Source organism: Gymnoscopelus microlampas, assembly GCF_963454915.1.
Source record: "Gymnoscopelus microlampas genome assembly, chromosome: 7".
NCBI classification, from domain to species: domain Eukaryota; kingdom Metazoa; phylum Chordata; class Actinopteri; order Myctophiformes; family Myctophidae; genus Gymnoscopelus; species Gymnoscopelus microlampas.
In genome coordinates, this window is record NC_139944.1 from 32,076,178 (window position 1) to 32,099,896 (window position 23,719).

Genomic DNA, 23,719 nt, shown 5'->3' on the forward strand with positions numbered 1-23,719 from the left:
GAGAGACATCTCCCTCCCTCTCAGACTCAGTGAATACTGAAATGAATAATTGAGCTTTCCTTTCTAAAGAAAAAAACAATCTTCACCTAAAAGAATAAAGTTCTCAAAGCATTGCAAAAGTGCACACTTCAGAATGCATGATATTTAGATGTTAATACTGCTCAGTTAAGGCATAACTTTGTGCATGTGGGCCAAGTGTGTGGAGGCACTTATATGCACAGCTTGTTAATTCAAGAAGCTCATGCCAATATGTTGACATTGTAAGCGTTTTATGCGGAAGAACAAAGAAAAAAAACATTCAGTGTCTAAATGTCAAACTAACCCATTGAGGATTCGAAACACAATAGGCATTACAGAGTGTTTGTGAATGTACAATTCGGCTTATTCGGGCTCTAAGTAAGTCAAAGTATTTTGGATTTTTTTAGGATTCTACAGTCTAATTATCATTTGAACAGGGCTATTAGGCTATCAGAATAATATGAAGAAATTGTGATCTATTAGGAAGAAATCCTTATGAATGATTCATTCAGTGTCTGGATCTGTATTTAAATTGTTTTTTTCGTATGACACAGGCTATAATACAATTTCCGCGTAAAAACTATGGTTAAACAGAGAGATAACCTGTACATTTTTATTTTCTTAAATAAAATAAAATAGCGTTCGCTGGTTTGGTTACACCGACATGATTGACCTATCATGTCCCTAACGAAGGGGTCGCAGTTTTGCCATTTTGATCAATTCCATGTGGTTGAGACCGTTGAGTGGACGTGGTTACAGACTAAAGATGGTGGCAGGAGGTCATTTGGAAATGTTTGTTTGGTTCAGTGTTTCTTTGTCGCAAACTCGTTAATATCATCATGAAATCACGCTCGCTGTGGTGGACAATTAAAGTAGACAAACGTAAAGAGCTAGCCTAGCCCCAAATGACCATTACAAGTCTGTAACTCTGAAAGTGCACAAATGGAATGGAAATGGTTCCATTTGTGCACTCTCCGAGTTATGGGGGTCCTTGAAAATAAAGCGTTTCTCGGTCTTGTCGGCTCTATGCACAGCAGCCATATTATCACTTCCTTCACAGGTGTTACCACTGATACTAATGAAGGCTCTGTTCCATAGTGTAGCACAGTGGTTTCCACGAGCCCCATAACTCTGAGAGTGTACAAATGCGGACCATTTGGTTCCATTTGTACACTCAGAGTTACACACCTGTAAGGGGCCATTTGGAAGCCCATGAGGGTCTCTGGACCCCAACTTTAGACCCACTGGTGTAGCAGAGTGTTTCCTTTCCAGTGAGCCAACATGCACACAACATCAGCAACCCTGGCTCTGTTTGACCAGAATGGAACAGAGCCTTCTATTAGTATCATCGGTAACACCTGTGAATGTCTTCATAATATGGCTGCTGTGAATAGAGCCTATTGCAAAACAGTGACCTCTGCCGTCACACAATTCGATATATAACCGGTTTCGGCATAACGCATAACGCACACAGTCGCGCTCTCGGAGTTGGTCCTCTCACTCTGTGATAAAGCAGACGCTCAGCACACTGAGCACAGCGCACTACAGGACTACAGACCGTTCTGTCAGCCCTCAGCCATAGGACCGAGTTGTTGGCAGATCTAATACATCTCAAAGGAACAAATAAACGCCGGTAAGATACGTTTTATATTACCACACACTGTTAATTAACCTAATATAGACGTAGACGTGAGGCATGTTTTGACATTTTGTGTTTAAACAGATTGATGTCCAATTTAAACCAGACCTAATATCATTTAGTGAAAGTTAATTTCCAAATGCATGGGTTGAGATTTGATCTTAATCTTACCATAAAGATACTTTGATTTGCAATAATATGTTTATCATTATTTAATTTTCTTTTTTTTTTGCGTTTTACTGTATATTATTGTTTGTCTTTAAATGTGTCGATGAATTGAATACACAGGACCTTAATGGAAACAAGCCCTGAGGGCTTATTTGGGTTATCCTTTCAGCATTCTTTTGTATAAATCTAAAATCTGTGCCGCCGTGCCTCTTTTTTTTTTTTAAACTGTTAATAAAGTATTCAATCAATCAATCAAAATCAGGTCGTCTATTAATGAGACCAATTAGGCGATATTGCTGCACCAAAATGCTTCTAATTACTAAACACTATGTCATTTGTGGAGTAGGAATAATGGTGACTGATTTGCCGGTAGTTTATTGTTGTATGGGGAAAATAACTAGGCTTAAAGTTGAAGCCTGTATTAGTGCTGAATCGATTATGTGCTTAATATCATCAATCTGAGGCTCAGAGCAATGTTTTTCAATTATTTTTTCCATTTTTTTTAGCGAACTGGAGAGAGACAGGAGGGGGGTTGATTAAACAGAGGGGCCTCAGTGTGAGACTGTTATTAAAAATGTACACATTGGTGGAAAGTAACTATACATTTACTTAAGAACTTAAGTACAATTTTGAGGTATTTTTTACTTTACTGGTGTACTTCCAATTGTCAGTACTGTACAGTGCAGTTTTACTTCTACTCCACTACATCTCAGAGGCAAATATTGTACTTTTACTCCACTACAATTATTTGAAAACCTTTAGTTACTACTTGGTAGATGATGGTTATTACAAGCTCACAATGCTTCGCATCTGCTATTTTCAAAAGATTTTAATACATTTGAAAACTTGTGAAATGGGACATTCTGTATTATTAGTACTTTCTACTTTTAATTTTAGTACATTTTGATACCAATACTTTTGTTCTTTTACTCAAGTAAATTTTGAATTCCGGACTTTTACTTGCAGTATCGATACTTTTACTTTAAGTTAAAAAAAAGAGTACTTTTTCCACCACTGACACGCACTGTAGAGCAGGTGAGGGGTCCATGTATGTGTGGACATGTCGTTAACAAGTATGTTAATTAAAGTCAGTCAGCAGTATGGTACAGAGCATCAGATGCTGATCAGATGAAGTGCAGACACCCCTCTGTGAGGCACCACACCAGGCAAGGAAAACAAAGCCCTCATAATCATTAATGAAGGATGACTTATTTGAAAATGAATAAATGATAAGCTAATTAAGGCCATCTCATTATGAACATTGTACTCTAGTTGCAAAATTATTTATGGCCTATAATTTGCAATTGAAGAGGTTTGTGTGTGACTACTACTACCAGTTTGAGCTAAAGTAACACTTGAGAGATTGCACTAAATGTTTTTTCTTCTTTCTTTTGAACATAACGGAGGTAGGCATGTAAGTAAGTTGACGAAATAGAAAAACACTTACTTTGTTAGTTCCCCCTGCAGTATTCATACTACAATAGATAAAATACACTGGATGATGGATATAAAATTCACTCTCCACCATGGACTGTGAATGTGCTTGTTATCATCAAGTGCAGTTGCAAGATCCACTCAGCACTGGCAGACGGGCAAGTTTATGTTTGCACCAATGGGAGCTACTTAAAATTATTATTTATAGAAGTTATTTTCCCAAGAGTGACACAGTTGTATGTGTCATTCAAGCATCTAAGTGGAGCTCTTTTTCCCCAACCAAGATGGCCTCAGTCTGTTTTTCTTTAAGCAAGCTATCTGAGTCTTACAGTGATAGAAAATGCCAAATGCTCTTTTCACTGTGGATAATTAACCTTTTTCCCCCGTTTTGTGTGCTGAGACAAAGCCGGATGTTCTGAAGTTCCCATGTCGTTTTGGTTTCAGTAGCTGGAGTAGCCCTCTCTCTCTGGAGCACTCAGGCTGGAGGGCCAGGTGGTGAAACAGGTAGAGATCTTTAAGTACCTGGGGGGCACTGAGATCGACCACCACCTGTCCTTCACACAAAACAGCACATGTTTCTCCTGAGGAGGCTGAAGGGTTTTAATTATTTAGCTTAATACTTAATCACAGAGAAAAGCAAGAAAAAAACTCATAAGAATTATCAACACACAACCAGAATCACCAGCAGCACTCGGACCCAAATGCCAGACCTTTAACAGTCCTGCAGTAAAAGAGAAAGGCTGACTCTACTCTAAGGACCCTTAAAACGCCCCCTACACACGCACGCACGCACGCACGCACGCACGCACGCACGCACGCACGCACGCACGCACGCACGCACGCACGCACGCACACACACACACACACACACACACACACACACACACACACACACACACTCCCACCAGGCTGCCACTTCAGAGCACCTCTGTCCAAAAACAGAACTCAAAAGTCAAAAACTCTTTCATCCCCACAATATCAATGCAATATCCATTTTAAACAAGGCCATGTAGACTGTCACTGCTTTTTAATACAGCTTTATGGAATTGTTTTTAATGTAATTTTGTGTGAGTCTTTCATGTACATGTGTTTTTATATTGTTTGGGGAGTCCTGACCTGAGACCATTTCATTTTCTATCATTATGTGATAGAAATGTAAGCATTTAGAATCTTGTAAGTGTGTTTGTGGAAAGGTGAATTCAGCTGGTGTCCTTATCTGCCACTAATCAATAGATGTCATCATCTCTTTGTTCTAATTACACAGGATAGATTCTCCCTTCCTCTTTGGCACTCTCTCTCTCTCCCTCCCTCTCTCTCTCTATCTATCTCTTTCTTTCTTTCTTTCTCTCTCTGTCTCTCTTTCTCTCTCTGCACATCCCTCCCTCTCACACAGTATTACGTCTTATTCACTCCTTTGGTCTCAGTCTCTCCCTGCATGTCTTTTGTTTGCCTCATTCTTCTGTTGCTCAGTGGGATGTCTTTTGCTGTGCTTCTGATTGCGTCTCACAGCATTTTTGTGGGTGTCTAGGGGTGGTTACCCCCGCTGTGTGTGTGTGTGTGTGTGTGTGTGTGTGTGTGTGTGTGTGTGTGTGTGTGTGTGTGTGTGTGTGTGTGTGTGTGTGTGTGTGTGTGTGTGTGTGTGTGTGTGTGTGTGTGTGTGTCTACCCCCAACATTGAAGCATGCATTTTTATGCATGTGGATGTGCTGTTGGTTAATGAAAGAGTGTTGTTGATTGGGTGTATCCATGTATTTGTCTGCATGCATGTGTACATAGTGAAATCCTCGGTGCTGGGTCAGTTTTCACACTCTCAGGGTTAAAATGACACAAAAGATTTGTGTACGTGCGTGGATGTGAGTGACATAGGAAGAGAGGGATTGAAAGCTTGTTTATGATGGTGGGAACATGTGCAGGGTCTGTGTGTGTGCGTGTGTCTGTCTCTGTGTGTGTGTTTTTTTTCCCCACAATTTGAGGACCACATCGATCGGGACATCGGCGATGTTGCCGTGCAACCGCAACAATGTTCTGATCTTGCCCAAACATCTGCTGTACCTGCAATTAGATTATCACAGAAGCATTGTGGGTGGGTGTGTCTCTCTGTCACTGCATTGCCTCACTTGCTGACAGATGGACTGTCCTTATGGCTCTTTTTTTATCACCCCATGTCGCTTCCAGGGATCTCCCCGACCAATGCTCACCTAAGGGCTGCAAAAGCTCCCAGTCAATGTGTGAAATCCGCCGATATTGTTTGTGGAGGCTTTTGGGAGAGGAAGCATTTTATATTGCTGAAGTCGGTGGTATTGGCCCTTGAGGAAATGAACTTTTTTATTGTGCTCACTGCAGCTCGGCAGAGTTGTTTTATTATGCAAAGGCGCTAACTTGGGCTGTAATTTGGCTGCTTGTTATGGAGCTGATATTTATGATAATATGATGTGAGCGAACTAAGCCTATTTTCCCCCTCGGCAGAAAGATATGAAAGTAAATAAATACTCCAGCATCAAATATTTAACATAATTACTTATGATAAAGAGGAAGCTTCTTCTACTGTTATCTCTGTGAAAGTAACACTTCAGTTCAGGTTGGTTGTCGGTTGAACATAGAAATAGCCTAATAAGTTAAAGGAAACAACACATGCATTTTGGTTTGCTAGTATTAGAGCAGAGGTTTCAGTATTCAATTTACGATTCAATTTTGTAATTTCAGTTAAACGATTGCCAGGAACTCAGTCTGCGCAGGAAAGACACAACATTATGTACACCATGTCTACAGTATATCCCTCACACACTAGCCATGTTACAGCAATCAAATCACTATCAGACAATTTGCAGAGGAATAGTGTTAACTGTGGAATAAAGCCATTATTCTCCCTTCATTTTATTAGAGAGAGAGAGAGAGAGAGAGAGAGAGAGAGAGAGAGAGAGAGAGAGAGAGAGAGAGAGAGAGAGAGAGAGAGAGAGAGAGAGAGAGAGAGAGAGAGAGAGAGAGAGAGAGAAGGAGAGAGAACGTGGTTGATGGGGAAACTCAGCCAGGCTGACACAGGTTTAAAATACTGCTTAATAAAGGTCGTTTGTGCAATTTGGCTGCTATCAACAGAAAGGAGAGCACTCTATTTCCAAACCTTGGTCTAGTCTTTTTCTGTTAAAAAACTAACAAAAACACACACACACACACACACACACACACACACACACACACACACACACACACACACACACACACACACACACACACACACACACACACACACACACACACACACACACACACACACACACACACACACACACACACATACATATTCAAGGTGGCCTGAGTCTGGCTGGTTGTCTGTTTAGTTTTTCTGTGGTTCCTTTGTTTGGTGTGTCCTTATGTTCAGGATGGTTGCTATGACAGATAATAGAACAGGAACAGATGGCTCTTGGAGGTTTGGTGTCCCAGCAGGTGAAGTTAAAGATGCACACAGAACAGCAAGCACTCTCCTGACAGGGATGCCTTTGGCTTTCGCCTCACTGCTCTTAGCCCCTCACCCACCTTCCTTTCAGATGCTGTGGTGTGGTGCTTTGGCCCACTAGCTGTTAACTGTAGTTTTATATAAAGTCCAGCACCATATTTCTGTCTGGCCCTATAAATGCAAATGTCTCTGACTAACTAGAATTTGTCAGCTGGTTCGCCTAACAACGAATTAGCCAAACGCAGGGAAATCGTCCATCCAGGCTATGGGATGTAGTCTAGTCTATCCTAATAACCAACCTTTTCTTGTCATTTGACGCTGCTGGTGCTACTTGCCATGGTTGAGAACATATCTCTGACCCTTGGGCTGGATGATTTACATCCAGTATTAAACTAGCATCCGTCAACACACCACAAGGAAGCTCCACGCCTTTGCTCCCATAATAGAATGTGAACTGATGCTTCTGACCATATGAAGCGCATCTGTGAGTGTGCCCTTACACTGGTCAGGTGTCGCCACATCCTGTATTCCTCATTTGAAATTAAAATCCCTCCAGCATTTCATACATGGTCCAACCCTATACTACGTTTGACCTAGTATTTCATATGAACCCATGGTCAAATCTACGATATAGTTAAAGATCATTACATCAGACCATTTGACTGTTTATACTTCCTGTATTTCTTCATAAATAATAATTGTCAGTGTTCGCAGCAGGGTTGGCATTCGTTGAGTTTAACTTACATGAATTTAAAATCTAATAGATCTTTAGTTATCGATACCTTGGATAAGCCTCCCCTCTAATACTGATTTTTACTACTCTAACTTGCATTTTAAAGAAATCCCCACCTCCTGATTATTGAAAATGGGGTTTAGAGAGAGGACTTCAGCCTGGGAACAGCGGGGGTATATCAGATGCACACCCTCCTCCACAGCAGCCCCTCACCCCTGGGTCTGAGACTAAGTACCCACTTACATACCACCACATGGCCTGGTCCTCATACTCCATACCCTTTCCTCAATCACACCTCTTTCACACTTTGATCCGCTGTCCCTCTTGTTGTACCAGCGTGGTCTCCCAGAGACTTAGCAGCAGATGCTTGCCCGCTGTGCTCGACCATCTCACAGTGATGTATAATATAGACGCTTCATGGTGGGTGGGGGGTTGTGTTGTTCTCGCAGGGTGCGTACCACACACCAGAGAGACCACGCTTAAGACACGGAATGCTACCCACCGTGTCCCATTATCACTTGCAAACCATGTCTTATAAAAGGACCACCTGTTTGCGGATAGATGAATGTCTCAGAAAGGAAAGCAACGGGTTGGGGGCCATGGTGCTGGGGGGGGGGGGACTTCCATCACCACTGCCCTGCCTTGACAGGTCTATTCAAGCCTTGATGAGTCTGATGCACAGTCCATTCGGTCTCTATGGAGGAATCACTTCTCTCTCTTTTGTGTGGGAGAGGAGGTGGTGTGGAAACATCTTAAATTGTGAAGCAGCTCTGCATGGCAATCTCTCATTCCGTGTCAGATTTAATAGATTCTGAGAGGTAGTATTTTGATCTGTGTTTACTTTGTCATTCAACACCAGAATGGTTTACTTGGATAAATATGATGATGAATTCCATTCTTAATTTTGAGTGAGGTCCTTTAAGAAATTATTACCAGTACAGGCTCTGGTGATATGCCTGTATAAGGCCCCTTCTGAAATATCCAGTTCACCTACCTTAACACTTCACCTCTACTTATAAGCCTGATGAAGCCCTCAGCGAGAATCTCACATTAAAAACCCTTATTTGGACTAAATGCTTTGTACGATTACTGTCACTAAAACATTTGTGGCTCATCTTTCTTGCACTTGCCATCACCTCTTCTCCCACAGTCCATGCTGTGCAAAAGATTTACTAGTAACCTCTACCTCTTAGTTTAGTTTGTCAGCCATTGACCATATTCACACAGCAGCCATTCTGCTTTAACATTATACTCAGAGGGGTGGGAAACTCCACCTTGACTGGGTGGAATCTCCCACCCGCAAGTATGATGTAAGAGCAAAATGGCCACTGTGTGAATATGGCCAAATTGCCTTTTTTTCAGCACCACCACTAAGATAAGATAAGACCTTTATTGATAAAAAAAATCAGTTGCCAAAGGCAGCACAGCAGTTAAGATACAGTTACAGAGCAAGAAAAGTAAAGTACTGTAGATACAGCATCACACAAATCTTCAGCATGTCTGCAGTACCCCATGTGCCCAAAAGCTCAGGGACTTTGAGAAATGACCATATAAGCAAGTGGCTCTCAACCTGTGGGTTGGGACCCTCAGGGGGCCTCCACATGATTTTGGGTGATGTCCCCAGATCAGTCCTCATTTTAAGGACTTTTAAAACCTTTTTAATACCTAAAAAAATGAAATGAAGAAAGACCATTACTGTATCAAAATTAATCAACAAACTATACTATAAAACTGGTCAAATATTGAGCAAATTGTCAAATAATATAGGAAAGATCAGCTATTTTCAGCTATTTTCACAATATTAAACTATGAGTCAAACTAAATGTAATGCCTCAACTCCTACAATTCCAAGTGCTTGTCGGGATGGGGGATTCCCAGTTCAAATTATTGTTTTGGCGTGAAAAGGTTGAGAACAACTGATAAAAGCAAGCATTGCCTTTCTACCCAACAACAACACACTTATTCTCCTGGCTCCCCACACGCCATGCAACACCTCATCTGTCAAACACGCAGGCCTGATGACTGACCAGACACTTTTACGCTGTGACACGACCCTGTCCTCCCCCTAAAAAAGGTCTCACCTTGGCGGCCGTGGTGCACAGTGCTGTTGTTTGCAAACAGCACAGCTGCTTGAACTCCCAGAGGCGAGCTGGAGCAGCCAGCCATCTAATCCCTGCAGGGCAGCGCCATGCAGGAGCACGGCATTTAGAATGTCCCCCGACGGCGCAGTACCCTCCTCTCCCAAGCCCTGTATGCCATCTCTCTCTCAGCTGCCCCATTTCTAGAATCACCTAAATAACCCCGATGTAAACCCCAGGGTGTGTGTGTGTGTGTGTGTGTGTGTGTGTGTGTGTGTGTGTGTGTGTGTGTGTGTGTGTGTGTGTGTGTGTGTGTGTGTGTGTGTGTGTGTGTGTGTGTGGTCGATAAGGTCTCTCCTGTCCTTCATCATGGTCGCACACAGAGACTGGTGCACTATCTGTGTGTTTGCAGACTTTGCACACACACTCCACACAAACATGCTGTATCAACACACATACTGTGCATACAGTCACATACATATGTACATGCAGGGCAGGCACACACACACAAGAAAGTGCATTCACAGACACACACACGCACGCACGCACGCACGCGCGCGCACACACACACACACACACACACACACACACACACACACACACACACACACACACACACACACACACACACACACACACACACACACACACACACAATCACATACCAGCACCAACAGCTCAATAATTCTCCCATATCGATTTTCTGTACGCCCTGCACCGCCGCCTGTCCTTTAACACAAAGGACTCGCTCGCCACAGCCCACCAAGTGTTCTGTGTTCCTATGGCACTGGATTGTCCCTGCCTATCAAAACAACAAAACACACCCCATATTCAGGAAGGACCTCTGAAACTGTCATTCTTTAGGTAGGACGACAAACCACAGTTTCTTTTATGAGTTGGGACTATTGTTGCATCAGTTGCCCCTCTGCTCTAAGATGCTGGGTTTCGAAGAACAGTTTGCATTATTAAAGACTCCATTGGTGATCTTTCTTAGTGACTCAGTCATGGGTTATAACTGTATTGATTTTTGGTTGAGGCTTGCAGATTGGAAACCAAGCTTTCCTCATGCACTCAAAACACATTTAGTACATGTAACATGTATGCTACATGCATAATGCATATATTTTTCAATGTTGGATTGGAGGCATTGCAAATCTAGGCAACCACATTGGCCACACTGGCAGCTTCTGAATACATTTAAAATGGGCCACACAGCCGTCGCATAGAAGTTGCATTTTGTCATTAGCCCTGCCATTTACTGTAGCATAAAGGAAGAGAAGCTACTTCTTTGTGAGCACTCAGATTAAAGATTCAGCAAACATAGAATTTCAATTGAGTTTCACCTCGTAGACTTTGGGAAATGGAAGCAAGGAGTGGAGGGCTCATGAGACACAGTGAATAGGCAGTGATGGAGGATGTGCGCAGTGCAGTATCTCAGTCTGAGTGTGGTGCTCCACGACGGCATGCATGGGAGTCATCTATTACAACGAGCACTAGTGTCCTTCTACTGATAAAGCTTGTGAGTCCAGATAACCTAGCCAGCTTGAGAGGCACGTAGTGATGTGTGCTACTCCCATCCTTGGGTCCATATAGTATGTTATCAGGATTGTGTTGAAAACACATTCTCTTCAAACTAGATCAAAATATGGATACATTCATTTAAATATAGTTTAGACACACCCTGCTAATGTGTTTGTTTAGTGGTATCCCTGTAACTATCATCCCTGTTGGAAAAACTACTGCAAAGAGAATGTCGTTGGTAAAATCTCTTTTGGGATGCATTCTGCTTCCCAACACTTCCACAGACTTGTGGGTTATAAAGACAAATCAATTATGCTAGATTTTAGTCTACCTGGACGCCACCATCTGAAGCAGACACATAGCTTTTACCTTGCTGGCTGCTGACACCACGTCTTAACAAGAACACAAAACGAATCCAAGATTCAAGAGGATGTATTCTTCGCTCACTCATGTGCAGTGAAACGTTGGTATGAGATGCTCCTCAGACTGTGCTAAAAGCAAGATATAACTCTCACTGCCAGACTTATTTCTGTCCACGTTTGCCCACTGCCAGTGATTTTCTTACCTTTTTGAAGTAGTCACAGAATATTTATCTCCAGTATGATCGATCCCCGGATGGTTGCTAATCACAGAGAGTTGCACTGTGTGGTTTCACAAATGTCAACGAGGTCATCGCGACCTCATTGACATTAATTGTCTGCCTTTGAAAATAGCATGTCTGAGCCAAAAATACATAGTAAAAAAAAAGTACACAGGAGCCGAGATACAGCCTTTTTAAGTAATAAGTTAACCAAGAAGTGAATCTTCAGATCATGATATCTTGGGTTCTGAACGTTTTTTTCCCCAAAAAATAATAATAATTATATATATATGTATATATATTTTTTTTTTCCTCAAAAAGTCGTCATAAGTCGATCTTGGCAGCCAGGGCGTTATGACAATGTCTCGTTATAAGTCGTTCTTGGCGGTAAGAGAGTTAATATCACCACTCAAGTCATTCAGTCAACCTCCATGACATAGTGTGAGACAATATTTCTTTTTCCCCAGCAGGTGGCGTGGTGTTTTCAGACAATGGCAGTCTCCTGGAGTCTGATCTTGGTGTTCTTGCTTGCCACCCTGGCGGTTTCTCGCAGCGCTGAGCCTGGCGCCACCACGCATGGGAGCAAGAGGAGACTGGCACAGATTTCAGCAGGTGGCAGCAGCAATGCCCTGCAGTACCCTGGCTCACAGAGCCACAACCATGGCAGCTACGGTGGCAGGGAACATGGGGGGCACGGGAGCCAGGGGTCTCGGTTCGCCAAAGGCGGTGCTGGGTTGCTCTCCCGGAGGCCAGTTCATCCTTTGGCCAGGCCTGAGGATGATGGAACCGGTCTGGAGGGCCTGAGCCCTGTGAGGTTGGAGATGGGTCCTGGCCGGGAGAGAGACAGGGTCCGCGCGAGCTTCAAGAGTCTGTCCCAGGTGCACGATAATCACCCGCTAGGGCCGCGCAAGGGCAGGGGCCACGGAGGACATGGCCACCATTTTGACCATAGGAGACATGGGAGTCGACGTGATAAAGGTCGGCATGGAAAAGGTAAGCTGTGAAAGGGGTAGATAATAACATATATACGTAATGTATATATAATATACTCTCTCTACATAGACAGACAGACGGACAGACACATATATATCTTCAAAGCAGGGTTCTAAAGCATTACTAACTAGCTCTAAAGAAAATACATTTGTTTGACCAAGACAACCAGAAAAAGCTAGTGCTTCTCATGTAGGCTGAATAGAAATTGGCTATTTTCAGTTGCTTTTCACACATCATGCTTCCAAATCGCTTCCCTTTGCCCATAATTTTTTATCAATTATAGGCCTCTGGGGGTCACAATAGACTACCACATTCTCTTTTTTACTCTGGATAAGCAGAAGAAGCTACAAAACCAATAACTACAGCTAGGTGTAGTACATGGGGTGTAATAATAATAATAATATTTATATAGCGCTTTTCTAAATACTCAAAGTCGCTTTACAAAACAGAAACAAAATAAAAACAACTCTATTAGGGGAAAAAAATATTTTAAAGGTTAAAAACTAAGTCTGAAAAGGTGGGTTTTCAGTGTGGTTTTAAACGTGGAGAGGGTGGGGTCAGCCTCGATGTGAGCTGGGAGTGAGTTCCATAAGGAGGGGGTGGCAACTGAGAAGGCCCTGTCACCCCAGGTTTGTTTCTTTGTCTTGGGGACGTCCAGGAGGTTGGCATCACCCGACCTGAGGGAGCGGGAGGGGGGCGTGGTGTTGGAGGAATTCAAAGAGGTAGCGGGGAGCCTGGTTGTTGAGGGCTTTGTAGGTGGTGAGCAGTATCTTGAAATCTATTCTTTGTTTGACTGGGAGCCAGTGAATGTGTGTGATTGTGGTCCCTGGATCGGGTTCTGGTGAGCAGTCGAGCGGCAGAGTGTCTCACACAGCAGTGCGGGATAGGCTGGGACGAAGGCGGGCAATGTTGCGAAGGTGGAAAAAGTACGTTTTAGTGATCTGGTTGGTAAGGTAAGGTAAACTTTATTGTCCCGAAGGAAATTTGGCTTGGGCTTTCACCCCAGCTGCAGCCACACATAAAACAATGACAAAGACAAAATACAAAATACATAGCAGGGGCGGGGGGGACACACAACATTACACAAGTGCACCGATAGTGGTCAATCTACTCTTCACGGTCAATGCTGTTTCAGAGCCTCGTTAAGCATTTTAGTTGACACCGGTACAAACGATTTTTTAAATCTTACATAGTTCCATTTAGGTTCACTATACCTTCTCCCAGAGGGCATCATTACAAATTGTCCATGTAGAACATGGGTAGCATCCCTGACTATTTTCTGAGCCTGTCTTAGCGTGGCCTGCTCGTAAATAGACTGCAGAGAGGGGAGTTGTCTTACTCCTATAATTTTCCCTGCTCTCTGCACCAATCGGAGCAATTCGGACCTCAGTTGCACTGAGAGATTGCCAAACCAAACTGTGATGCCAAATCTGACCAGACTTTCCAAGACCGCTCGGTAGAACACTAACATAAACTTTTGGTCAACACCATGAACCCTGAGACGGCGGAGGAAATGCAGTCTTTGCTGTACTTTACTACAGAGACTGTCCACATGTAGCAGCAGGAGTAGCCCGGGTCGCAACAGTGCTTGCGCCACCGATGTTGACATGGGACTGGAAGGGGAGGGTGGGGTGCAGGATGACACCAAGCAGGTGAGAGAGTCTGGGCCAATGATTCCATGTTCTACATGGAACTGTAGTTATTGGTAAAAAATACTATTTACGAATAGCCCACAATGTTTGTTTTGCCGGAGATGTGGGAGTTTGTATGTCAGAAAGCTGAAGCTGTCAATCACAGGAGAATATATCGAATTGACTGGATTGTCCTAATTGTACACTATACCAGACAGGGGTAAAAATACTATTTACGAATAGCTCACAATGTTTGTTTTGCCAGAGATGTGAGGGTTTGTATGTCAGGAAGCTGAAGCTGTCAATCACAGGAGAATATATTTAATTGACTGTCCTAATGTACCGCAGTGGTGTGTTCTACCGTGTTACGCTATATACCTAGCATGACGTGCAGAATGTTTTGGAAAAAAAAGCATAGCCCTCTACTAACCATTTCATCCATTGACCACGCGCGAGCGTAACCACGACCACGCGCATGTCGAGCATATCGTATGCCCTCCTAAAAAACCTAGATCACACCACTGATGTACCGTATATGGCAAACACAACCAATCTGCGACTCAAAGCCAGTTAAAACACACCCAAAGAATCAGGTGTGAAGTTAAGAGTTGGTGTTGGTGTGTGAATAATCAATAGTGCCTCTCTCCTCCTCTCCTCCCCCACCTGTGCTTTTGTTTAGGGTTTCTTCCAGAGCCTGAGCTCAGCACTCTCCTAAAGGACAGGGATCTGTTTGAGGAGCCTCCCTCCTCCTCCTCCTCCTCCTTCTCCGATGCCTCCCCCTCTCTCAACGTGACCCCACCCAGTGAACCTCCTCCCCCCATTGCCACCGCCGTTGGCTCCGGCTCGTCCATGGTTGCCACGGTGATGAACGAGCATCCCCCAACACTGCCCCCAGCCTCCACCAAACCACAGGTACCTTCTATTGGAAACCCAAGTAGTGCTCATTAATCCATTCGGACTGGAGAAAGCCTCTTCATTTTAGATTTTAACCACTTTAACCATTATTTTATACTTTGGCTATTCAAAAATAGTAGATCTACAAACTCATAGCACGGCATGGAGTGCCGCCTTATGAGCTTGTAGATCTGCTATTTAAAAAAAAAATCTTGAACATTTGTGCAAATCTTTGAATGTACGGTATATATTATTTTTAAAGCGAACATTTTTAACTCAAATCTTTGCTTCTGGGGGGGGTCCCTGGAAAATATTTTGAGATGGGGGTCTGCGGCCAAATACATATCATTTTGAAAGGTCCTTGACATGAAAAAGTTTGAGCACCACTGATATATAGCAACATACGTTTTTAAAAAACGGTTAGGATTTAGAAGACATTGGTAGAATCCCCATAAGCAATAATATTTGAGTTAGACATTTTTGCTTTATAAAATATATATTTCATATTCAAAGCGCTCATGGCTCAACACTCTGCACTTGTATATCTGCTATTTTTGAATAGCTCAAAGAAATCTAAAATGACGCAGATGCTATCCCGGTCTGAAAGGGTTAAAGGGGGTGCATCTGTTGTGTGTGACTCCAATGTGCAAGGGAAATAGAGCGAATAAGCCTGCCCACCGTCCCTCCTCATTCTTCCCCTTACAGACGTGATATTACAATAAAGCTCACATATCTCATTTTGGAAAAATGACGCTGCCTTCACAGGAAGCCACCGGTGGCAGTGGCAGCTGTGAGAAATATCAGCCGGTGAGCCAGGCTCAGTGGTTTTTGGTCACGGTATATATGACAGATATGGCCACGCATAATAGCATGCAAGGCCCCCTGGGTCACAATACTGCCGCTGGGTCGAGTAGCACTCACTCCATAACTGTCACCCCTAGTCCCTTTATTACACTCTGTACTTTGGCAGAACAAATATGTGTACTTAATTTACTTCTTGGCTTGCGTGTGTCTGGCTGAAAACTCCCATTGAATGATTTCAGTGTCATTATGGCCCCCTCTCTCCAATGAATCAGATCTCCTCTTCTACACACTGTAAAATATTTGGTCATTTTACTCCGAAATTGCACAAATGGACCCATACGATGATATTCTTTTCTCATTTTGATATACCTTTGTCATGAACTATATGTTTTAAAAATGATTGTGACGAATCTCCACCAGGAGGCATGCTCTAATAGTAATACTTACACTGTCTGACTAAGTAAAGCAACAGTGCGCCTCTCTGTCTGTCTGTCTGTCTGTGTGTGTCTCCTTCTCTCTCTCTCTCTCTCTCTCTCTCTCTCTCTCTCTCTCTCTCTCTCTCTCTCTCTCTCTCTCTCTCTCTCTCTCTCTCTCTCTCTCTCTCTCTCTCTCTACGTGCGTGCGTGCGTGCGTGCGTGTGTGCGTGCGTGCGGAACACAGAGTGACCAACAGAGGCAGGCATGTACTGCAACAAGCATTATCTGTTCCATCTTTTCAATCGTCAAAATGAATACAATTGAAATACACACAGTAGCACATACATACAGTACCACACGCACACACGTCGTGCATGCATGACTGCACGCATGCAGGCGCTCAGAGAGAGACACAGACGCACACATAATGACCAATCGTGTGTGATAAAACCATTAAGACATCGTTAACCACAGTAAATGATAGGCTAATCGTTTCTGATCCTCTGCATTGATGATGCTAGTGCTAGTTGACTGGTCATTCTGAATTCTCCCAGCTACAAATAGTAATTGGTCTGCATTTCTATTGCACCTTTATCCAAAGCACTTTACAAAGTGTGTTAGATTCGCCCATTCACAAACTGACGGTAGAGGCGACCTTTCAAGGTACCAGCCTCTTTGGGAAGAGTTAAGCGTTCATGTCTTGCAGAAGGGCACTTCGACATAAAGCCAGGAAGAGCCGGGGATCGATTCCTAAATGGCCACTCTACCAGAGAGACAGAGAGAGAGAGAGAGGTGGCTAGGCTAAGATCTACAGTATGCTTGTAGAACCATATGCGATGCCCCACGCTTAGCAAAAACGTATCTCCTTTCTCCATTGAACTGACTAAACGAAATACTAAGGAAAGTCAACAATATACCGCAAGGATGATATTTACATTCACTGCATTTGCCACATTTCATGCATTTAGCTGATGCTCTTATCCGGATAAGTGAACTCATTACTATGAGTTATGGCATACAGTATGTGTGTGTGGCTTTGCTGTCCTTGTGTTGAGTGTTTGATGTCTGAACTGTTAGGCTGCTTGGTATGCTGTTTATGCTACCCTTTAGACAGAGCATGTCTTTATTCTGCGAGCAGTCAGATATTACTGTTGCCTGCAGTGGAAAACAAGTCATCGCCCCTACCTCCCCTGGACCTGCGCTCAATGATACGGGCCACGCTGCAAGACTTCTTAATTAATGTTCGATCCCATGTTGATGGCTAAATGAGCAGTCGAGCACTAGTAGTCCATCGCAATTAATCTAATTGATGTTTCCATACACTTCCTGAGGGTGAGAGGAAATGAGTATGGATCAATGGGCGCGTGAGGGGCTTGCCGTAGATCCTTATGTTTTGATAGATCATTCTTTCAATGACCCAGCCTCCCACATTTCCCCCCCGAGATGCCTCTAGGAGGCCTGCCAACATGATTATTTTTCTTACTTGAGGGGAATGACACCTTTAAAGTTTTATTGGATTTTTATGGCATTTATAGCTAAAACAATTCACAGTGCAGCTGTCTTTTACAGCGATGGCATGATCAGAAGTCCATGGAAATGACAAATTAAAGCAATATTTCTGCCTTGGTGGAAGATTTACATTCTTTCACTCTCAGTCTCATACCTTATGAATTCTTTATGAATTCCTGAACAGTCAGCTTCTGACAATAGCTTTCCTAGCAATCCATAAATGTCACTGTTTGTTTAGACAATGTTTCTTTTATGAATACAATGTTCATAAAAACAATATCAAAGAATTTCTCTTGCATTTGTTGTACAGTACGTTTATATTAGAAGATTGGCTTTTCGGACTAAGTTGTGACTGCATTATTTAGGATAGGACAGTAAAAACAGACAGGAAAGTCAGGCGGTATATCTTATAAGAGAGCCTATTACTAGAGCCTGTTTCTAACATAGAATGTTACCATTACTAGTACTAGCTAGTCAGAGTCATGGCGTAGCCAATTTTAACATATTAACAATGTGATCAAAATCAAATCTATAAATTAAAAGCCTGAAGTACAAATACATCTGTAGTACTAGTAAATCTGAAGTACAACTTCAACATTGATTAAATCACTACCTCACAGATCACACTGTATGCATATGTAGGCATATATAAAGTATTTAGATTCTATGTTCTGATAACCTTTTTGTCTGTAAGGGAGTGATCACACCCACACTTCAGAAAAATGCAAATTGGCAGATGCACCGACACATAGTGTTTCTAGCGATCACGGTGTGATCATCCCCTTACCCATCAATTGTTTGTATCAATCTGCCATCTGTGTGCCATATTTTATGATATGAGTATGGAATTATTGCTCTTTACTCATTACTTTTATTTGGTTCAATTATAGATGTGATTAGAAGTCATTGATAAGTCATGCGTGTAACTGTAAGGTGTTCTCCCTTTTGTCAGAAGGTTGGCAGAGGAAAGGGCCAAGGGGACGTACTGCCGACTTTGGACATGAATCTCTTTGACTGGACGGACTATGAAGACATGAAGCCTGTCGACTCCTGGCCGCCCTCTAAGAAGAAAGGTCAGCTGTCAATAATCCTTCCATCATTGAACACAGTGCCAATCATAATGTGTGATGGTTGGTGGTTGGATATTGGATCTGGCAGCTCATGTGACTTTTGCTCGACTGAACGATGGAAGAAATTCAATGCAGAATCACTGTAGTGTAACTACAAATGCAGAATATTTTTTCATGGTGACTGGTGCACTTGACAGTGACACCAGAGTGACACACAAAGTATCGGGACAATAAATTGGCCATTCTCATATGTGGACCATTTTGCTCCTATACGCCCTGATGGGTGGATGTGTGATTATGGTCAATTGAAACTCACGCCTCAAACTGACTGGAATGAAATCTGATCAGATTCTCTCTCTTTCTCTCTGACCCTGAAATAGAGTGTGCTTAGTAATTATATAGCTGCACTACCTTGGAAACAGCTCAGTAAATCCAACATTTTATCTCTTTTAGCTTTTATCATGAAATGAATGATCATGAACACTGGGTCCCGTACTTCCTCCTCACTTACACATTTGCTATTTGCTAATTGCTACCATCAGGCGGCCGTAGCGGAATGGGTAGGGAGGCCGTCTGGGAACAGAAGGTCCCTTGTTCGGCCCCGGCTATGTGTCAAAGTGTCCCTGAACAAGACACCTAACCCCCCCAAGCGCTCATCATAACCATCTAAGCAGCCATCAGCTGGGTGAAGCTGGTACTGAATTTCCCTTGTGGTGTGGGACAAACAAAGGTCTCCCTCCCTCCCTCTAATTTCAGCTACTACTTAAACATTAAGTTGTGTAACGTCTGTTGAGGTTGTTATGTCTTCTGACTGAATGTATTGTATGTTCTATAATGTGCTCACAAACATGAATCATTAACATGTCGTTGTATGTGAGTCCTGTTTGCTCAGGTACAAGTACTTTGTCTGTAGTCCTTCACTAGGTTGTCACTGCACCATGAGTCAAAGAAAATGTATATTTTACAATGCAAAAGCAGACCACCGTCAACATTTAGCATAGCATGCATAATTCATTGTTTCATCAATCTAATTCAGACTTTGGTCAAATATGATCAAATAAGTAAGTAATGATTTGCACAAAGTACCAGATTATAAATTGAGCTGTTAAAAATGTTGACGGGTAAGTATTTGAAAATCAATTAGTGCACGTTTATCATTATTTTAACTGTGCCAATGTGGAGTTCCTCACGTCTGCTCTGCAGCCCTTGAACACACGATTTGAGCACTGAGAAAATGAGGTAGGGAAATACAGGCTTTGGTACTGTACCCACACAGAGTGTTATCCATGGGAATATAACAGTATAATACTGCATGCTGATATCAATGACACCACACCATCCATCTTTATGTGCTATTTGTCAGTGAGTGACATTAAGCATCTCATCAGTAATCCATATGTTTGTGCAAGTCTGCACTGTATTGATCGGTGACCTTTACTATCAATCTTGTGTTTATTTTTCTGCCTGTTGCAGACAAGCGGCGCAGTAAGAACCTCAGCAGTGGGAATGTGACCGTGGACACTGATGGCATCGAGCCATGTGACCACCACCTAGACTGTCTCCCAGGTCGGTTGGTGCTGTATTTCACTTCATGCAGGGCCTGTGTTTACACTGATGTGTGTGTTTTTTTTTTGGTGATATTATATAATGAACTTCAGAATATTATTATTATGTATTATTATTATTATGATTAGTTGTAGTAGTAGTAATAATAGAAGTTGTAGTAGTAGGCTATTATACAGATGAGTTGTTGTGACTGTTTATCCAATGTACATGTATAACATTTTAGAGTTAGTCAGGGCTTCAACAACTCTCTGGAACAACCTGCCCTGCTAAACCCAGCAGGTTCTAATCGATATCTTCTGGACTTCTTAAAACATACAACCTTTAGATGAGCTTTTATCAGTGAGCCTGTTTATACAGCCTGTTCTTTGTACCCATATTTGATTGATTCCTCTCTTTCTCTCTTTCTTTCTTTTTTGTGAAGCACCTTTTTGTTTTTGAAGAGGGCTATATACTGTAAATAATGTTTACTATCCTGATTATCATTAGGCTCCTGCTGTGACCTGAGACAACATGAGTGTAAACCACACAACCGAGGCCTCAACAATAAGTGTTATGATGACTGCATGTGTGAGGAGGGTGAGTGGGGGGAAATGCAAGTTCATACCATACAATGCTACCGCACCTTACCATATACTTAAATATGACTCACTTCAAATAATGACTCAAGCTAACATTGGCTCATTGCTTAAGGCAGTATTCTACTTTGGCTGGACATTTTGGTTCAGGAGCATGCAGGCAACCTAATGCAGGCAAACTAATATTACCTGCCCTCGAGATCCACTTTCACCAATAACATCAAGGTAGTGGTAACTAGAGGTATCCAGAGTAGGGAATCTTGGTGGCTGAGTGATTTTCAGCTCTCTGTGCATGTATGGAATTATGTGGATCTCGGGATTTGTTTTTGCTAGCGGCCATTCTCATCGCTGTTCCAGCAACTACATTGAATTTAGATGTCTGCAGACGTATCAGTTGGCGGAGATCTAGCTATGTGAGACAACAGTTAATGGGTGCTACTGTATATTTCCCTCCCAGGATTCCGCTGTTATGCCAAATTCCACCGGAAGCGACGTGTGACCAGGAGGAGGGGTCGCTGCGTGGTGCCAGAGTCTGTCAACAGCGACCAGGGAGCCTTCATCACTATCTGAAGAAGACAAGGACGGGAAAATGTGGAAGAGAAGGCGATACAGGTGGAGGAATAGGAGAAGAAAGAGCCCTTGACTACTGCTGAACAGACAGCAAGACGCAGCATAACACTGATGGTGGATCTTCAAGATCCACCATCTGTACACCATTCTGTGTTCATTTAACCTGGACAGTGTAAAACAACTCAACACAATGGAAGTGTTCATAAAAGTTAATACCGGTCAAATTAACTAGGCTATTTTATCAGCCAAACTCAGTTGAAGCCGGTCCTTCAGCCATAGCAGTCCTATGAGTGAGCAAGCAACTCTTAAATCAACACTTCTCAGCTGAAAATAATTTTCATAAAGAAACACAGAACATTCAGCTGTGCAATTATGCCCATGTGAGTTATAATATATATGACAGGTATTTTCCCAGGTTCCACATGGGATAGGCAAGGAGTGCAAAACGCCACAGAGACACCATATTTTTAAGCACGCAATCCATTCATTCATCTTTGATTACAGCATCTATTCTCTACAGGGTCATGTACTGTATATGCGCGTCCAAACAAGAAACATGCAAAGACTTTGCTCGTTGTCTGATTGTCTCTTTCTGGCAGACACAGGTGAAATAGTATTTACATTGTGAGCCTTTTCTAACATCCTTGGTGTCCCAGATATGTGGGGTCTCACTACATTGTGACAGCCCAGTGTCCTTTAAGTGGTCACCCACAGGAAGATGTACTAAACTGCGGTGTCGTTGCCTAGACTCACTGATAGTTATATAATAGATTGTACATTGTGGGGAAACTCCACCTATCTGGTACTCCAAGGCTATACGTAGAATATTACTAGCAGTTATTATTTGACCCATGTCTGGTGTCCTATACTGTAAATATGAATATGTTTTAATTGTTTGAATGTATTTTTTATCTGTAACCTCATAGTTTTCTTTAAAAAGCAATCACTCAGTAATTAAACAACAACATTTATTTCACTTTCTTTTTAATGTTTAATTTATACTTTTCTTAAACAGGACTATTTGTCTATATATTGTGTTTTTCAGCTTCATTACTTTCATGATTAAACATTTACCAAGATATACCTTATTTTTCTGTATTTTTCTGTCTTTAAAATGCAAACCACTCTTATATTAAAGTGAACATCATGAAATGACATACACGTGTATGTACATCTTAAAACAAACGTTGTGAGAAAAACATGGAGGTTTTGATATAGATACTGTACAAATACATATTTAAGTGAAACGATTGTTTTAATGGTTTCCAGTGACCTTGTGTTAGTATAATTTACTCTGCTCCTAAAGGACTATACATAGCATGGTTGTTAATGAGGTTTTCAATGTACAACAGTGATAGCTCATCACCAAGTCCCTGTTTAATTTTCAATGTCAAGCAGCTGTATTATAATTTTTCAACAAATAACTTCGGTACACCTTATTCCGTCAACAAGATGCAAAACATATGCAGGCACACTGCTCCCACATTTCATACAGGCACAGAACACCCTGCTGAGTGTGTATACATTTGTATTGTGAGGTGTTCAGTGGGTATACAATGACACGTTGCCAGGGGGGTATATTCCCATTTGAACCACTCATCCATCAGAACATTCCATGTTCTGTTAAAAAAAAAGAGCATCAGCTCAGTGACACTTCCTTTCCACATACTGTCGTAGCCTACTATGGCAAGACACTGAAACGCAAGGGTTATACGGTCACCAATCCTTCAGCCAGCAGTCCTGTAACCTACAGTGTACATGCTTCTATTTATGGGCAGATAGGGCAGCAGAGACAGGGCGAGTTAAAATATCTATCAATGTGTGGTCTATCTCTCTAATGTTAACCTCGCAAGGTCATGCAGTATCTCAGGTGGGATGGATCTCCTGGAAACGACTGGCCCAAAACAAATGGCTCTCCCTTGCATTCTCTGGCTGCTTCATGTGATCACAGCAGCCAAAATGAGGAATGAATGCTTTGTGTGTGTGTGTGTGTGTGTGTGTGTGTGTGTGTGTGTGTGTCTGTGTGTGTGTGTGTGGTGACTTCATATTTAATTATGTGCCAGAATCTTC

The 23,719-nt window shown here is 42.4% G+C and overlaps 1 protein-coding gene across 3 annotated transcripts; it reads left to right on the plus strand.

Annotated features, from left to right (window-relative positions):
- Nucleotides 1–1,529: 1,529 nt before the first annotated feature.
- Nucleotides 1,530–22,721, plus strand: draxina (dorsal inhibitory axon guidance protein a). 3 transcript variants are annotated; one of them, XM_084061424.1, is made up of 7 exons: nucleotides 1,530–1,651; nucleotides 12,092–12,614; nucleotides 14,925–15,157; nucleotides 18,821–18,941; nucleotides 20,412–20,504; nucleotides 20,991–21,080; nucleotides 21,537–22,721. In XM_084061424.1, exons 2-7 carry the CDS (start codon nucleotides 12,113–12,115, stop codon nucleotides 21,647–21,649), a joined length of 1,152 nt encoding a protein of 383 aa, XP_083917550.1. In that variant the 5' UTR covers nucleotides 1,530–1,651; nucleotides 12,092–12,112; the 3' UTR covers nucleotides 21,650–22,721. The 3 variants fall into 3 exon arrangements, with proteins under 3 accessions (XP_083917550.1, XP_083917549.1, XP_083917551.1); XM_084061423.1 differs by having other exon boundaries at nucleotides 1,563–1,651; nucleotides 12,089–12,614; XM_084061425.1 differs by having other exon boundaries at nucleotides 1,563–1,651; nucleotides 12,089–12,614; nucleotides 18,824–18,941.
- Nucleotides 22,722–23,719: the final 998 nt, after the last annotated feature.

Excerpts from the sequence above, each read along its gene's own strand:
- draxina (XM_084061424.1), top strand. The coding sequence starts at position 12,113 with ATGGCAGTCTCCTGGAGTCTGATCTTGGTGTTCTTGCTTGCCACCCTG. Across the intron at positions 18,942-20,411 it reads GCCGCCCTCTAAGAAGAAAG|ACAAGCGGCGCAGTAAGAAC; the intron begins GTCAGCTGTCAA and ends TGCCTGTTGCAG. Across the intron at positions 20,505-20,990 it reads CCACCTAGACTGTCTCCCAG|GCTCCTGCTGTGACCTGAGA; the intron begins GTCGGTTGGTGC and ends GATTATCATTAG.